The sequence below is a fragment of the Pipra filicauda genome, unplaced genomic scaffold, assembly GCF_003945595.2.
Source record: "Pipra filicauda isolate LSUMZ 115617 unplaced genomic scaffold, ASM394559v2 scaffold71_size5581439_pilon, whole genome shotgun sequence".
Classification (NCBI taxonomy): domain Eukaryota; kingdom Metazoa; phylum Chordata; class Aves; order Passeriformes; family Pipridae; genus Pipra; species Pipra filicauda.
The window spans coordinates 128,216-146,713 of NW_024104887.1; the positions used below are offsets into that span (position 1 = coordinate 128,216).

Consider the following 18,498-nt stretch of genomic DNA (forward strand, 5'->3'; position numbering starts at 1 on the left):
GTGTTCAACTGTGGAAAAAGCAGGCATGAAGGAAGGGAGCTAAACCCAGTCCTTTTCTTTAAGTGGGTTTCACTTGCTCCCCTCAGACATTTATCTGCTGCACCTGTGCAAATGGGAACTCCTGTCATTCATTCCTCAATAACACATTTGCTTCTTGCTTGGAGTGACGGAAATGGCCACAGCTTTGTCCTAAGACGTGGAGGTATATGGAAGACACATGTCAAGCATTGCAGCAGCAGGCTGTAGTCGTGCTATCCCTGCATCCCATGTAGAACTTTCCAACGTACAACTTGCTTTGTTTGTTCAGCTATGGAGGGAGTCCAGTAAGGTGAGTGACCAAGGTCCTAGGCACTTAAGACATTTGAAACACTGAATCTGTGCTTTAGGAAATGAGCCTCTGTCAGAGGGAGACTGTGAGTGAAAAAGGGTGCCAGTCTTATAGAGGCCACATAGGAGCATAGAGTGCAGTTTCCTTAGGTTCAGAAACTGGATTCCAGTATACATATGCAGGGAATTTGTCCCTGGCTTGTGTTTTAAGTGAAGCAAAGCTTAGCCAGGTGGCCACAGGATTTCAGGGAACTGAGGCAGAAAAAGTCTTGGAGGAAAGTGCCTCAGGGAGTAAAGTCAGTAGCTTACATTTATGTGGTGTTGATGGTGTAATTGTAGAGCAAAGTTGGATCTCGGAAACAAACAAGTGTAGGCTCTGGTTCTGCTTGGAGCAGGGTGGAAGAGGAGCTTCAGGAGGAGGCATTTCCCATAATCTGAAACAACATATATTTCTCAGTGCTCAAAACAGACAAGCTTTCAATTATGGAGGCTGAGTGGCTACCCGTAACAAAATTTTCACCGAGCATAGTCATGCAGGACAATTGGCAGAAAGTGGGCATTGATGATCCAAAAGGAGCAGGCACCACCATTCTTCAAGGTGTGTTTATTTTGATGTATCAATGTTTTTGCTTCAGTTCTGCATCCTGCCTCTTCTAGTGTTGTGATCTGTATTTCATGCTGTTCACAACAGCATATAGTATTCAGAACTGGAGTTTGCAAAGTGCTGCCAGTACTGGGTTGTATCATTGCAACTGGTAGAGATGGTTGCTCTCAGGAGAGGTTCCTGCTCTTCAAACGCAAGAGGAAAATAAAAGAGTTGACCAGATGTGAATGAAGAAAGTGGGGAAAAAAGGGAGAAAAGCAAAACAAAAAAGAAAAAAGGGAGAAAAATAGCATCCTGTTTTTGCTTAATATTTTCTTTCCCATGAACCATTGCTGCTGTACAGCAAAAGATGAAACAAACATACAGATTTGATTTCACTTATGAGAGATATGCAGTCACCACAGTGAAAATGGTCATTTAAATGACCCCCCCGGGGAAAGTTTTGGTTTTCCTGACGGTGGTTTCTTGGGATTATGAGAACTGCAGGTTGAAATTGTTTGCAGAACCTAGATACTCCTTTTCTCCCAGAGTTCTGGGTGTCTCTGAACTGGCAACAGAATAATGAGGGATCAGCATTTCTTTTGCTTGGGTTTTTTTTCCCTTACTCCCTACGCTAAAAATACATGCGTTTTAAATACAGGTGGAATAATTTCTGCCAACTATGCAGAGTGGAGAAAATAATTGTTTGCTGAAGAAATTAATGTGATTCTTTGAAGACAGTTCTTTATAACTGTTTTCCTTGCTTTGAAGCAGACTATAATTTTTCCTCCATTTGTGCCATTTTTGGGTGCATTTATTTTGCATTTTCACAACAGGCAGGAACTCACCCTCTTCCATCCGTTCCTCCATGGCAGGCAGGACACTTGTCTGGCATGCAGGATGAAGCCAGTGGGAAATGATTCACTGAAACTACTGACGGTAGCTCCTCCAGTGTTGTGCCACCCTTCTCCTCAAGGTTCATGTGAACCCTGTTGGGTTTTCTGTTGAGTTGGGAATGTTTTCTTTTATTCCACCATCTTATTTTGGATCCTTGTACCATACCTTTGCTTGCCATCAGGTTTAGGCACGTACTTTCAGAGTGAGTTCAATCAAATAGTGCTTAGCTTCTGTGCTGCTCCATGGTGTGCTTTCTGTACAGGTCTGAGCTGGCTTTAAACTGAAGAAATCAGGTGCTTCTGCCACTGCAAGGGGAGCAAAGGGTTTTACCAAGTCTTTACTGCCCCAGGGATTGGTAGAGGTGTATATTTTTCACCACAGATGGTTCTGACTTTTTGAGCTGAGTAATCTCTGTATCACTTCCCACGCTTTGCAGGCAGATTCCAACAAAAATTATTTTGTAGTGGAAAACTGAAGTATTCTGTGACTGCAGAGAAGCATTTTGGTGTAACTTTTGTTTTTCAGATCTTGTGCTTGTTTTGAGTTTGGTTTTTTTGTGGTTGTTGGTGGTGGTTTGTGGTTGTTTGGGGTTTTTTGACTGTAGCAGTTTGACAAGTGTAATACTAAACTGTAGGTTATTTTGATCAATGTAACACACTATTCAGATAAAGAAGTCAGTGGTTGTTAGGGTTAACATGAGAGAAGGACAAGCATACAAAAACCTAACAAACACGCTTAAAATCATCTGTGGTTCAGGGGCTTCTTGAACTAGATGTAATTTCAGTTTCTGTAGTAACCCTCACAGTATTCCTTCGGATTGTCCCCATTACCTTATAGAACCCACAGCATCCTGACACATGGATTTCCACAGCAGACCATTGTCTTGGCTTCAAACCTGCCCCATCCAGTTTCACTTGATGCCCCTTTTTTCCTTACAGGAATAGACAGAGTGAGCAGTAGGTGTCCACTGGCTATTTCCATGATTTTACAAATCTCTGTTTGGTCCTCCCAGTGCCTCTTTTTCTTCCAAGTGCATGGTGTCTTACTCAGTTTCTGATATATTTGGCTTTTAGCAATGGGAAAGTGGTAATGGCCAACTTTTGTGCTAAGAATTTCATCCTTTGCAGAATCAAGCTTCTTGGAAAAGGTGTTGCACACCTTTTGCACATCCGTGTGTGAATGCCTGAATACAAATCTCATTTTTCCAAGATGTGAGTCACCTTGCTGCTTGACCTGTGTTCTTTTCCCATCATGTAGGTCTGAGTAAAAAAAAAGAAAGTATTTTCAGTTTCCAATTTTCCTTGTAAGTCTGATGAAGGGAGGGGTGCAAACTTTAAATCTTATTTTACTCACTGATGTCTCAAATATTCAAGGTGCCCTGAAAATACCTCCCAAGTGGTACTCTTCTACCATTTGGGAAAGGTAACTATGATGACCATCTGTATTCTTACAAAAGCAGCACACTTCAGACAGGTACAAATCCTTTCCTTTAAACATAACAGTAACAGTAAAACTGATTTCAGTCTTTTCCACCTCTCTTCAACCCAGTTTCTGTAGTCCTCAAGCAAACTTATTTGTTTAAAGCAAGCACTTTATTTGTGACAGGACCCTTAGAAATTCATAACTCAGCAGGCATACCTGGAAAAAAAATTATCTATAAGTAGATGAACAGAGTAATGAGGAACATTTACTGATTTACACGTAGAAAAGTGCTTTAACAAATGCTCAAAAGTGCTTTATATCCCAACGTTTTCAGTGAAGTTCTGCTTGAGTGGGGGCTGGTTTCATTTCCTGAACTTCTAAAATCCTTGTCATGCTTTTTTTGGTGGGATTTTTGTGATCCAGTCCAATCTTCTACCACGCTTTTCTAGAACCCACCCATACAAACCAGGTACACATATAGTTCCAACCTTCAGTGACTGGGAGAAACCTAAATTGAATGTGATATAGTGACCTGAAAGTGAAATGTCCTGATAGCTGATTCACATAATCTTTAGGGGGGGGAGGAAAGTACTTTTGTTGTCATATTCTGTAATATTCCTCAGCCATAATTTGGTACAAAATCAGAGGGTAGAGGCATACACTCAGACTGACTGAATGCCAGTGAAATGGAAACATGAGCAATATTCCAATTTAACTCCACAGAAACCCACTAGTTAGTAAGTAGTTCAAGTATTTTAGTGCCTGCTGTGTTGCTGCCTACAGGGAAAATACTCTAAGTGCTTCCCTTTTCTCAAAAAGAAAAGAAATTTCCATCTATCTTTTATAAGGCTGTCTTGTCACATCCATTATACAGCATGACACAACCAGCCAGAGGAGGTATTGTGGTGGTTTCCATTGTATGTTTAGTGAGTAGGTTTTTGTGAAAGGTAGAATACATACATACATACATACATATTGTGGTGGTTTGAAACTCCCAAGAATCTAATTTTTAAGTTTAAGCCCCCATCCCACAGTTTGTCCCTGTGAGAGGGTTTAGTGATGGTATGGACTTGATATCTTTTTCACCCCATGTGGAGAGTTTTCAGACAAAACACGACCATTCGTTATTGGGGGAAGGGGAAAGTATTTACAAAGGTTTATTTACACCCACACATATATTTACATTAAATTAAATTTCTCCTCTTCTTCAATAGAAGTCCAAGAAGAAAAGAGAAAAGTCTATCACTTCTCAGGCCACAGTTCCTTCAATTCAGTTTTTGTGGCACTGGTTAGTGTCCTTCATTTTCCTGAAGCAGCAGATTTACGTACGGCAGTCAGGATTTTGTTCTTACTTTGTGGAAAGCTCAACCCCGAGCCTGAGCCTTCGGGGGATTTCCTTGTAGATCTTCACTCCTCTTGGGTTAGAACATTGAAGGCAGCTTTCAGTTCAGTCTTACCAACGCTCTTTTGCTCTGTCCCAGCTCGACAGCTTGATAGAAACAGCAACAGCAGCAGCAGAGGGCACGGCCACCTCCTCTGCATTCCGTCCTGGCTCAGCTGTCAGGACAGCTCCGGGTTTTCAGCTCCTTTCTCCCTCTCTCTCTGTCTAGCTGCTGCTGCATTTCGGGACTCCCTAAGGCTTTGGAAGTCCACCCCTCCTCTTCAGAAAGTCTCTGGGGAAAATAATACAGTCTTACCCCAAACCAGCTCTGTTGAGTTTACCTCTGTTTTGTTGCCAGCTCTCCCTCCTGCAGGAACATCTCTGCGTCTTTCAGCCGGCTTCACATTTTCTCGCTGCTACTGGCTATCTTTTTGGCTTTTAACCATCGCTGTCTCTGTTCAGGGCTGCTCTGCTGCCACTTTCAATGTCTTTTGCTGCTGCTGACAGTAAGGAAACTTTTCCAGCTCTTGATTACGGGACCCGGTCCAGCTTTGACACTATACTGGGTCTCCCGTAGCCTCGGCTGGGATCTGGGGTCTGGGGGCCTGGGGTCTGGGGTCTGGGGGCCCCCCAGAGGGGCTCACTGGCCCCCTGCTTCCTCGTGGCTCAGATCATGGCTACTTACCTTCTACACTATCTTCACTACCTTCTCTTCCATTTCTGTGGATATGTAGTTTCCGTAGGGCGCACGTGGACTATTGATTGGTCCAGTATTATCACTGGGGCAAACCATTCTTCATTACTACCTCAGAGAAAAGGTTTTTCATACACATACATACATACATACATATATACACACACACACATATATATATACACGCACACACTTACAAATGTTGATCAGTTAACTGTGAAAATGTACATGCCTTGTGCTGGCCTGTGGAATGTCAAATGTGGGGTGCTAATGCCTACATATTTGTAATCCAATATTTTGTCATCCTGCCAGCTTGGCACAAAAGGGCAAAATTATCCCTATTCTGAGAATATTAGACCATTAACTGGAACATCTTTTAGAACTACTTTTTTCCAGTCTGTGGACAACCAGCTATTTGAGGAAATAGCAAAGAACGAATTCTGGTTTTCAGACTCCAGAGTACACTAACAGTGTACTTTGCAGAATGAAGAAAATGGCAAGAGATTTCCCTGAATAATGTTGGGGTTTTTAACCACTGAACCATTCAATATCCTACTTCATTCAAAAATGCAAAGGGATGATGTGAATTGGAGGAGTGATAGGAGGGATGACCCACAGACTATCAGTTTTGTATAAGGAAGGATTTTTAAAGTACGTGCATAAATTCTGTATGCTTGTATGTGTGTAAATACAAACTATCTTCTGTGTGCACAGACCAGTGAGATGTCAAGAGCAGCACCACTTGTGACATTTTAGTTATCCAAAAAGCTAATTTTCATATTCAAAAACAACTTCAGCAGACCAAGAGGAGGGACATCAAGATGATTAGAGGGATGGAGCACCTCTCCTACAAGGAAAGACTGAGAGAATTGGGTCTGTCCAGCCTGGAGGAGAGAAGGTTTTGTGGTGACCTGATTGCAGCCTTCCAGTACCTGAAGGGAGTCTACAAGAAACATGCAGAGGGATTTTTTACCTGAGTAGAAGAAACAAGGGGGAATGGATTCAAACTGAATGAGAGTAGGTTTAGATTAGGTATTTGAAAGAAATTCTTTACTGTGAGGGTGGTGAGGCACTGGAACAGGTTGCCCAGAGGAATTGTGGATGCCTCATCCCTGGAAGTGTTCAAGGCCAGGTTGGATGGTACTCTGAGCAGCCTGGTCTAGGGAAAGGTGTCCCTGCCCCTGGCAGGGTGGGTGGAGCTAGATGATCTTTAAGGTCCCTTCCAACCCAAGCCATTCTGTGATTCTGTTGTTTTTGTTCAACAGTAACATTCTTGCATACTTCAGACAATGGGGAGTATGTGTGCATGCATGTGTGGTGTAGACATAGGTATACATGAATAATTAGCATGAAAGAGTGTGCAGTGTATTACAGAACTGCTTGACATAAGCATCATTTGACTACTTCACCTCTTCTGGGTACATTACACCAACCTTCTCATCGCCATTCTGATGTCTAACTCTTTGGCAGAAGTGGTCCAGGCAGTCACCTACCTCCTTGTTTTGAGTAAGCCTGACACTGAATAATAATTAAAAAAAAAATTCAGATCTTCCTTGTAAATGTAACATTTTCCCTCAACATTTTGATGTCCTGGTTTGATGTCCAAAATAAGAAAAATTAATTTCTGCATAGGCAGCCTCTTATCATATACTCCTTGAGGAAAAGACATGAAGGTTTGAAATCCCTGGAAAGCAGAGATTTCCCAGAGCATTAGTAGGGCACCTAGAAATGAGAAAAAAAAATTCCTTTGGGGATTTAAGGATTCCCTAAATGTCTTCAAACACAACCTTACAGCTACTGAAATATTTAAATTTTTAAAAAAGCTTTTGCAGGTAGGGAATGAAAAATATTGTTCTAGTAAAAACAGAGGCTGGTATGCTTATTGACTGCCTTCATTTGTTAGTCCATCTTGGCTACAAAATCTAAAATGAGAAAAGACCTTCAGAAGAGGGAACCTGATCCAGGATGGGGATGAATGGGTGAGAAGAAACGCTCCCCACAAGGTACAGAAGACTGACAAAGGCAAACAGTTGATCCTTTGTAAGAGGAAGGTGTTGAAGGGTGGGAAAGCAGTTTGTTCTCCTCTTGAAATGCCTGGGAGAGTTTGCTGCCTACTGAAGGGAGCAGCCTGGGCACAGGTGAGTGCTGTGCTCAAGAACAGGACCATGAAAACCCTCAGCTGAGGAAATGACTGTGCTGTCCTTGGTGCCACTTGGTCAGTCCAGCTTCTTGGACCTGGTAAGGGCCAGCTGCTAGTGTGTGCTGGTGGCTTGAATTTTAAACACAGCCAGCTACTGATCCCATATACTTTGCAGGTAAATCCTGTGCAGTCTGGCTTAAACATCTTCCCATTGAGCCCAGAGAAAGCCTTACCACCAGCCTTGCTGGGGAAAAATGAGGTTGCAACTGGCTCCCTTCCTCTGTGATGCCACCCACTGCTTTTGTGACACCTTACTGTCGCACAATTGCACCACGCTATCCATGTTTTTGGCCCAGCATCTCAAAAGCAAAATCACATCTTTGTCCCTTTAACTTCTCTCTCAGCTGTTATGCCTGTTTTCTCCCCTCCTCTGGGACTGTGCACTCTGTTGCTGCTCCGGCTGCTGGGAGCAAGCGAGCAGAATTTCTCCTGCTGGCAAGCAACCGGCTCGTCTGGGGCTGGCGTCTTCCCAGAACACTGCTGTTTGCATACCAGCAGGCAGAAGAGCAGGTGAAATGGGACTGGTGACATCTGTACAGATGCATTTGACTGCTTAAATGCTGTTACGAATCTGCTACCCTTAAAGCCTCTGCTTCTCTGACAAGATATCTCTCTCTCTCTCTCTCTCTCTCTTCTCTTTCTCTCAAATAATTTTTCCAAGGAGAAAAGGAAAAGGCAGACAGAAATAGAAGGCAAGAGACAACAGCTTGAGGACCAGATACTTCAGCTGCAGCATTTCAAGGTAAGGGACTGATGCCAGAAATGATGGATTGACTAAATCTGTTCATTATTAGACATGCAGATCACACGTCTGAAAGCTGGGAAAAGCTGCTCTGACATGAAGCAGCATTCACTGCCGAAACCTATCTCTTGCAGTGATCATGTCCTGCCTGCTTTTCATTCTGTGTTTCATGTACAGGACCACGTTGTTTAAATGGTTTAGGAGCATGGAGTCGGGAGGGTGTGAGTGCAGGCAGCACAGCTGTGCTGTTATTATTAAACACTGTTATTTATTATACATAATGGTAAGACACCAATCGCTGTGGATTGGGTGTGCACTGCATGGCTTCAGCGAGCACTTTCTGTCTGCAGAGCTGCATTGGATTTCTCTGGTGCCTGTCGTTAGATTGTGTGTGTGTGTGTGTGTGTGTGTGTGTGTGTGTGTTGCAGGAGTGTTAGTTAGCACCCATCTCTGTATGTGCATAAAGATTTAAATGTAGGATGAAGTTATTATGCATACATGGCATAATAAAATGGGCATGTATGTACATGCAGGGAAGGTGTTGATGCTTATGTGTGTGTCTACATGGAGAGGCACCTTGATATTTAAGAAGGTGCTGAGCAACCCCAGTTCCTGTTGGTCTCCATGACAGCTGCATATAGCATCGTTTGAAAGCCATCCTTGCCATTTCTATCATTTATCCCTCCTGTCAGTAGCATATTTGTGCATAGGAAAGATAAGAACAAAAACATACATGTGATCTTTTGTAACTTGAAAGCAATTTTTGGTCAGATCTTAGATTAGTTCAGTAGGGGAGCCTGAGGAATTTCAGTGATTAAAATACCTGAGAAAGATGATCAGAACTGGACAGTTTATCCTTGCAGCAAGAGAGCTGAGCTGTGTTTTTAAAATTAAGATATTTAGGTTGCTTGTGGAATAATATATGTGTGTGTGAGCAGTGCATCTGCATGGGGAGATGATGCACAGAATATCTCTGCCCACACATGCACTTGAAGACCAGACTTCAAGTTATGCTACAGACAGGATCTTTCTCCTGCATCTCCGAGACCCTGCTTCATGTTTTGCAAACTATTCCCCCTTTTCTGGTAAATATGATGCAGTTAAACCCAAGTAATTGATGTCAGCCTACACAAATGCCCCATCAGGTTTACCCTCAGTCTGTGAATGTCACATATTGTCTTTGGTGTTTCCAATAAAAGATGTGATTGCATTTCAGTGGGGTAACAGGATTTGCCATTTTGTTCAGGCTGCCATTGACAACAGGCAAGGCACATTTTTTCTGATGACTATAGGGTGATGCAGCAGGGCAATAAGATGCTGTTCCAGCACCTTAATAATGTTTGGTTTTTTTCTTTTTGCTACAAACTGATGACTTCCTTTATCATGTTAACTGTTTCCAAGCAAACTGAATTATGATTCTTCATGAAATTCTTTAAGAAGAGCCTTTTGGAAAGCCAGTTCTGTCAATTCCCTGATTCATCTGATTTGTTTTGATGTAGCTGTTGCTAAAATGAATTTTATCATCATGCATAAGAAAAAGTAAAAACCCTCGAAGTGGTGCAGTGGGATCAGCCCCTGGCTGATGTAGACTGGCATTGCCTTCAGCCCTGCTATGCTGATTGCCACTAGTGGAGGTTCATTTTTGCTGCATGGATTTCTTCAGTGACACACTTGAAAAATAGCTGTTTCCCTTCATTTTTTAGCCCACAGGCTGGAGCAAGAGCAATAATCATACAGGAAGCTAAGGGGAGATCAAGGCACAGAAATTTAAGGGCACAGAGATTTAAAATGGCAGCTTTTTCAGCTTAAAGCACAGTCAGACTTAAGGTCTGTAATGCTGAGTGCAAGGATGAGCAACAAGATCTGATAGGATCTTCCCTACCTCTGTGTTCAGTGGCATCACTTGTCACCAAAGGACAATTGTGCTGCTTTTACAAAATGGTCATGATTACTGCTGCTCCAGGAGCTGCCTGTACCACCAAACAACTGTCTGTTGGGAGACATAAATAAGGTGATAGCAGAGGTCCAGGTGGGATTGCAGAGTTCATATTCATTGCTGCTAGGACCTTCCTAAAAAAAATAAAATTAAAAAAAGGAATGTAGCAGCACTGGCTGGTAGTGTTTCTGTTTCTCTATGCAGACAGACTAAGCAAACTGTATTTTCTTTTAATGCATCATTCACCGTTCTGCTTGCTTAGTGGAGTGCTGACCAAAATGGTATTTGACCTGCCAGGCTAATTTGTTCATTTGCAAAGCTGTGTATCCTCCCACCTGCCCAAGGCTCTCACTCACCTCACCCTGCTTGTCCTGAGCCTCTCCAATTCAGGGGCTCCAAGTCTAATATGAATATAATCCCCCAGTCTGATATGGCCCCTCAATCTGACACACAGAGGTCAATATAAGTGCATCTATTTTCCTTCAGAGTGCTAGGTAGAACATGAATTATTTCCTGAATTATGTGGATTTCATCTAATTCTGTGCAAGACATAAATCCAGGCCAAAAAGACCAGCTTTCCTAGGAAGCCCCTGTATTTACTCAAAATGCTGTGAGGCTGTTGATGTCTGTGTAGAGTGTAAGGATTTCATATCAGTGTGCATTAAAATCTGCTGTGAAGAAACCTTTGAAAAAAAAATCTGGGTTAATCCTGTGTCTGCAGTGTCTGAGTTGATCCCACAAGCATAAGAGCTTGAATTTACCCACAGACAACCAGTATTCAATGGATTTGCTTCATTTTTGTGAAATGTCAGAGTAATTTTCATTCTAAAATAACACTGTGTAAAACAGCACGTTTAGTTACCTCATAAAGGTTCTGGAAGCTACAGCGTTTCTGATAATTTCAGACAATTTTATTCATATTGGAAAAATATCTAATGGAAATAGTTTATTGCAAGTGTTTATGCTGTATTACCTACAGTTTTCAAGTTGCTGATGCCAATTAGACCTCTGACAAAATGACTTTACCACCAGTGAGTTCATTTTTCCCTAGTTACATATCTGACTGAAAATAAGGCAGCAGCAGCTGCTGCCCATTGTTTTAGGCAGAGCAGCCCAGCAAATACTAGACCACTAAAAGTCAGAGCTGAATGTGAGCAAGGTTTTGGCAACACATGTTGCAAAGGCTCCTAAGAATGAGGCCGGTGGCTTTATGGCTAAGGATGTAGGACAAAAATGTGGCTCAGCTATTGACGGTCTGTGTGAGATTCAGAGTTAATCAAGTGAAACCTTCCAAGCGTTAAAATCTGAAGTAGGAGAGAATCCAGGGTAGTACAGGATCTAAAAGCTGAATTCCCTTGTTGCTGACAGTGAAAGCCATATCCCCTCTCCTGCGAATCACTGCAAAGTACGGACGTTGGTGGGCACAGAGTGCCCATGTAGTACCTCCAGGCCACTGGGGCTCTCTGTTGAAGGCAGGAGGAGTATTTGTCTACCTTGCAATCAGATGCGTCATTGGAAAGGCCCTTGGTGTGGGAAAAAGTATAAAAATGCTTTGAAGCCCCATTTTTTGAGACTGAACAGGTTTGCTTACTCTAATATGAGGCAATTTAGAAGAGTTCTCCTAACCTCCCCCCGCTCCAGTCCCTAATGCCAAAATAATGCTTTTCCCTTCATATAATACAAGGTCAATTTTGTTGTGTTTTTAACAAGACAGAGTTTCAACTTCACCCCTTAATGGTTTCTTGGCTATATGCCTACAAATGGGGCTTGCCATGTCCATGGGAATTGGAAGTGCTACCAGCTTCTGTAGTTTAAAATCAGAGAAGTGGTCAAAATTCACCTTACACCGAACACCCTGTCCACAGTCCAAATACACTGTCTGCAGTATCTGTCAAAATGATTTGGTTTCTGGAGAAAGATAAAAATTTATTTTGATTGAATAGTTGAACAGAAGGTTCAACCTATGAACAACAACTTTTTTTATTAACTTGTTCAGATAGGCAGCAGTTGTGCAGGCCTGTTTTAACAGAGATGTTTACTATTTCAAATGAACTCCAGGGTAGAAGCATTTCTTCCAAGATCTGGCTGCCTCTGTAGTTAGTTGAACAGAATTTCTATAATTGTTTACTGTAGCTCTGTTTGGTGGCCGATGGTAATAAAATAAACAGCACAAAACCTCCTAATTGGATGAAAAATCACTTCACTGCAGTTACTTTAACTATTACAATAAATCCATTTTCCACAGTTATTTTAGTTCTGGAGTGGTATAAATATTAGGGACCTATTTTTGTTAACATTTGCTTCCTAAAGACTGCAGTTCATGAACACAATCTCTGACATAATTACATCTCTACTCTAAAGGAAAGGAAAGCCTTTTTACGTTAGGAGATTTTGTTAGAGTATGGTTTTAGCTGAAACTAACTCTTCTATAAATAAATTCTAATTTTATAGTTCCACAGTTACATTGTTATCCTCAATTTATTCTTTTCTTATAATAATTGCTGTCAGAAAATTTTAATAGGTGTATCTGTCTTTCTCTCTATATATACAACATTGTGGAAAAACAGAGATAACTTTTGCCAATGAAGGAATCTTGTTACTTCTTTGCCATGATTCCCTTTAGGATTTTCAAGTAAATTAATCCTTAAACCAAATGGCAACTCAGTCAAACACACAAAAAAGTTTGATGATGTCATACAGTCTCCATTCCTTACAGGGTCAGCGCAGTATTTCCCAAAACCTAGTTTAGAGATGTGGGACAGTGAAGATGATATCTGTTACTCTTTCCTTATCCACCAATGCTTTATGGCTCCGTCATAGAAGGCTACCATATCTGTCAGACATGATTTAGTGAAGCCATGTTGACTGTCACCAATCACCTCCTTGTTTTTCATGTGCCTTAGCATAGTTTGCAGGATGATCCTGCTCCATTATCTCACCAGGGACAGAGGTAAGACTGACTGGCTTATCATTGCCCAGGTCTTCTTTATTTTTTCCCTTTTTAAAAATGGGGGATATGTTTCCGCTTTTCCAGTCGCTAGGAACTTCACCAGTCTGCCACAACTTCTCAAATAAGGTGGATAATGGCTCAGCTCCCTCTTCTGCCAGATGTCTCATCAGATCCCATGGACTTGTGCAGCTTCAGGTTCCTTAGGTGCTCTCAAGCCTGATGCTTTCCTACAGTGGGTGGTTATTCCTCCTCCCAATCCCTGCTTTTGCCTTCTGTGTCTCAGGCTGGAGCACTTGCCCGTGAAGGCTGACGCAAAAAAGTCATTGAGTACCTCAACCTTCTCCATGTCTCAGGTGATCAGGACTCCCGTTTTCTTCTAGAGAGGCCCCACATTTTCCCTAGTCTTCCTTTTATCCCTGACATATCTGTAGAAGCTTTTCTGTTGTCCTTCATGTCCCTGACCATATTTAATCCCATCAGGGCTTTAGCTTTCCTAATGTGATCCCTGGGTGCTTGAACAATCTCTTTGTATTCCTCACAGGCCAGTGTCCTTGCTGATACTCTCTGTAGGCTTTCTTTTCATGTTTGAGTTTGCTCAGGAGCAACTTGTTCATCCACACAGGCCTCCTGGCATTTTCTTCTTTGTTGGGATGCATTGCTCCTGAGCTTAGAGGAGGTGATTCTTAAATATCAACCAGCTTTCTTGGGCACCTCTTTCTTCCGGAGCTTTATCCCATGTTAGTCTGTCAAACAGATCCCTGAAGAGGCCAAAGTCTGCTCTCTTATGTCCAGGGTAGTGAGCTTGCTGTGCACCCTCCTTGCTGTTCCCTGAAACTTGAACTCCACTGTTTCGTGGTCAATGCAGCCCAATCTGCCCTTGAGCTTCATATTTCTCACCTGTCCCTTCTTGGTGGTGAGAACAAGATCCAGCATAGCACCTCTCCATCTTGGCTTCTCTGTCACTTGGAGGTGAAAGTTATCATCACGGCATTCCAGGAACTTCCTGAATTGCTTATGCCCTGTCTGTGTTGTCTCTCCAACAGATATCGGGGTGGTTGAAGTCCCCCATGAGGGGGGTTTGTGAACATGAGGCCACTTCTGTCTGTCTATAGAGAGTCTTATCAGAAGTTCTGGGGCATGGAGAGGTTTAAGCTAATTTGGAGAGAAATTTGTATTTTGAGAGCACAGGGGACCCCTGTTTGTCCCATTATGTGTATTAGCACCTTTGGGCTGATGCCCACCTTACCCTGGGAAGTTTGTCTACCACTAGGATTTAAACTGAGAATTGAGAGGCTCTCTGCCTCTCTGCTAACCTGTTTTATGATCCAGAAGAGAAATCCAGATTTATTAAGCCACAAAGGGAGTGGGAGAGGGAATAGGACTGCACAGCATAACTATTTAGGGCTCTGCTCTATCTGTATTTCTTAGAGAGTACGAAACCTTAAGATATCTTTGCTGAGAAGTACCACTTTGAAAGGAGGGTTTTAAAAAAATCCTTGTATGCTTTTTTTTTTTTTTTCAAATAGTCAGAAAACAAAGTAACTATCCCCAGTTATAATCTTTTAGTCATAATAGAATATCCAGACCAGCTACACAAACTGACGACTGCAGAAAGATGAGAGCTTTAGTCGTTTAACAGATGTTTCTTATCTGCTTTCACGTCACTGAAACACAACTGAGTATACTGTAATTATTCTGGTATGAACCCATACAGGCAGGACTGCCTTGAAACACATCAAAATTGGCACTTATATTTTAACCAGTAACCAGGTCCTTCTAGCACTTCATAGCCACTCTGGCAGATTTTTCTTTAGCCAGAACTATGTCAAAGTAGTTGAAGGATGCTTACCTTACTTCAACCCCAGAGCCTCCCAATGGCCTTAAACATGCTCAAATTGAGTTCACATTACTTGAATCCAGCTTTTTAAAACAATGAATGTAAAAAACTTTAAGACTAGAAAAGAAAGGAATCTCTGAAATATAGCTTTTCTTTTTGCCTCTTTTGACTTACATGTGTGTGTGGAAAGGAGTGATAAACTGAAGCCAAGGACAGATTGAAGTTAGAGAAGAAATTATTCTTTCAAGAGACAATAGTAAAAACAATTGTGGCTGTGTAGTAATGATGATAACTTACAAAGCCTATTTGTTTGGGGGGAAGACATCTGACAATTTTAGAAATCTGAGACTGTTCATTATTCCAAAAAGGGTTATTTTTTAATTATTTTTACTTTTCTCACAACCATACTTTACTTCCTTTTAAAAAATGAAGCGAACACTCGGGGAAAACCAAAGCATACCTAAATTTCTGGCACCAGGAGGTGTAAGTGTGATCCAATTCTTTTCATGTGGGTATCTGCAAAAGGGGGTCTTATTCAATTTTTTCAGTCCAGCCACATGAAGTCCAGAAACTTCAGCTAGCTTGAAGCTATTTTTTATTCCACCTCCAAAATTCTCTGGGAATCAGAGAAGGTCTCATGGAGTTATAATTTATGTGTGAGGCAACCCTGGAGGTCTCCTTGTGCTCCTGCCAACAGAAGCAGGTTTGTCCCATGCCCATCCTCATCCCATTACATTCGGACTCTGCCCAGAATTAGAAATCCCACGCTTCCTTTGGGAAACCTGCTCTGAGGTCAGGCCACCATTGTCATTGCAGCATCCCCTTTTGCAAGCTGTGTCCCTGCACTGCTGGGACAGCCCATCGCCTCATCCCTCTCCTCACCCCTGCAGCAGTCAATGGCGCTTGTTTATGGTCTGTTCTCATCATGATGCTTAACCTTGCCACAGGTGAGATACCAAACAATTGCACAGAGCCATCATTATCATCTTGCCATGAAGAAGTCTGAAATTTTAAATGACTTCCTAAAGAGACATACTGAAAAATAAACCCTAACTCTCCAACATAACCCCCAACTCTCCAGCTGAGGTATATGCGTGATTGATCTCACCTGTTACTTCAAGCGAAACTTCCTGGTAGCCTGGATGCTTAGAAAATGTATGAGGAAAAGAACCTGCGTTTGACTTAACTGTCACCTTATTGTTCATTTTGTTTCGCCTCAATTTCATCTCAACTCTATAATGATTATTAGAAATTTTTACCTTGTATCGTGCTTTACCTGTGATCCCCTTCACTGAAACTAGTCTGTACAGACAGGGCTCTGTAGCTGATGAATGATCTAACAAGAGAGACACAAACTTCTTGTCTACTTTAGAGTCTTGACTATGTCTCTTGCTGTGGTAGGTTTCCTTGCAGCCAAAACAGCTTGGGTTTTAGTTCATCTTCTTCATCTTTGTGTGGAAACAACTGTCTACTTGATTTACAAAGTTAAATAAATGGGACCTGAACAATTTAAAAGCAATGCACACAAAATATTTACACTGGTGATCTTGCTAATGAATGGGAAGTTTACTCTGAAAACATAAGCCGAATGATGTTTTTTTCCCGCAAAACTTCCTAATTGGGCATTTACGTACAGCTGCAGTTTCAGTTCCTGTGAGTTTTTAAGCAGACAAAGCACAAGACCTTCATGAAGAAGCTATCTATAGCTATCATCATACCCATCCCTCAGATCGCTTGCCATAGCCATGCTTTCTCTGTACATCTGCAGCTCCAGCTCACACTGAAGCTGTGCTGTCACAGCCCTTTGCCTTACCATGGGGGCACCAAGCCAAGATGCAGCCCTTCCCCAAGTGAGCACAAATCATGCCAACTTTCTCAGTCTTCCCTCACCCGTTTCTGCAGTCATGTTGCACTGTTTAACGTGTTCCTGTCTGCTCTGTTGCTGTGCTGAACGTGTGCTTTGAGAAAAAGCAGTGGCTGAATAAATACTCAGGGGAGCTGAAGGGCAGTCAAATGTACCAGCTACAGCAAGCAAACAAGAGGGAAAGATTATTTCTGCAAAGTCTTTTGGCTGTCATGATTCCATGTGGTAGTTATAATAGTGTCTGTTGTTTGTCTTTATTTACTTACTTACTTGCTTCTTTTGTTATTTATTTCCTCATCTCCTCATATGCACCCCCTTTATACCCCCAGCCTGGTGACTCACTGATGCACTAGCAAAACTCTGTTACTCCAGGAGCTATAGGGAAAGAGGATACAGGGGTCTTTGGGGACAGGCAGAGCACTAGTCCCTTTGGTGAGTAGACTGCCTTGGAGATCCTGGCCTTGGTGGTCCACTGCAGTAAGGGTTTTATGAAAAGGAAAAACTCGGACAATTACCTGTACCTGTGTGGCTGAGAAGAAGCTTAGGAAGAGGTTAAGCCATCAGTCTCTAATGACTGGTCACAAAAGGTTGTCAGTTGTGGTGACCACATCTAAATAAGCTGGAAAAAAAAATCTTTGCAATTCTTGGACTAAATGTAAGCTCCTTAAAAAAATTTTAAGATATCACTTCCTTAACATATTTCTAAGAAATGTTTTGTTCATTTCCTGAACAAAGAATAACAACAACCTTGCAACTCTGCAGGATAATATTTAATCTGCTTTATAAACATGCTATTTGCTCTTGGCTTGGCTAAGCTTCACCAGCTATCATAGCTTTTTTGTTGAATCATACTTATGTGAGCTATGGCATTGTGATTGAAGTAAAGACTACAATCCAGCTGCAAGTTTTTCAGCTTGGTTTAATTCCCTAATCTGGGCAATCCTTGAATCATATCCATCTATCATGCAGACATGCTCTTTAGGCTAAAACAAGTGTCTGAGATAACTGGAAAGCCAACAAAAAGTTTTGCTGCTATGCAAAACCAGATCATACCAGCAAGCTGGAAATGGCTGCTTGTCCTGTTCCAGGGACAGTCATACCATACAAGGCCACATCCATCTTGCAGCAGAGCAGAGTTAAATCTCTTGTGTTTGCTGAGGACCACACCTCTCTTTTGTTTTGCAAGCAGATTCTCTCACAATGAAAACCCACATAGCAAAACTCTGCATCAATCTGGACAGAGTCAGACTGTTTCATTCGCCTAATGGAAGATTAAATACTACAGCATCACTCAGGAATACATTTTGAGAAGCTATTTATTTCTAGATGGACCTACCTGCCCATACAGCTTATGCCTACAGCTCCTCTCTGCATTTGCGTGTTTAGTCATAAATGGTTAAGGGCATCTAACATGCCTGCTTATGCTGCAGCCATGCAAATAATCTTTTTTTTTTTTTTGTCTTTTTTTTTGGAAGGCAAGGGAAGGCCTGCTGGCAAAGGAACAAGTCTTTCTATAATTTCAGTACGTGTCCCAGTAACCTCTTTGCTAGTGCTGGCAACACTGCTGCGCATCAGCAGGTCAGACCCAGACATGCTGGGTAGCCTGTACTAGCTGGGTTAGGGCCAGCTGGATGACCGGGGAAGCTGCACAAAAATATGGCAAGC

The 18,498-nt window shown here is 42.0% G+C and overlaps 1 protein-coding gene across 4 annotated transcripts in view; it reads left to right on the forward strand.

Moving 5' to 3' along the window:
• Nucleotides 1–18,498, forward strand: part of PALM2AKAP2 (PALM2 and AKAP2 fusion) — a 264,841-nt gene that overhangs the window by 39,536 nt on the left and 206,807 nt on the right. For 3 of the 4 annotated variants that reach the window (XM_027710346.2, XM_027710335.2, XM_027710336.2), the window contains exon 2: nucleotides 8,166–8,246. In XM_027710346.2, the coding sequence (XP_027566147.1) occupies nucleotides 8,166–8,246 (81 nt within the window). Of the gene's footprint in view, nucleotides 1–7,859; nucleotides 8,015–8,165; nucleotides 8,247–18,498 lie in introns of those variants that run through there. The other variant, XM_027710340.2, reaches the window with a different exon arrangement.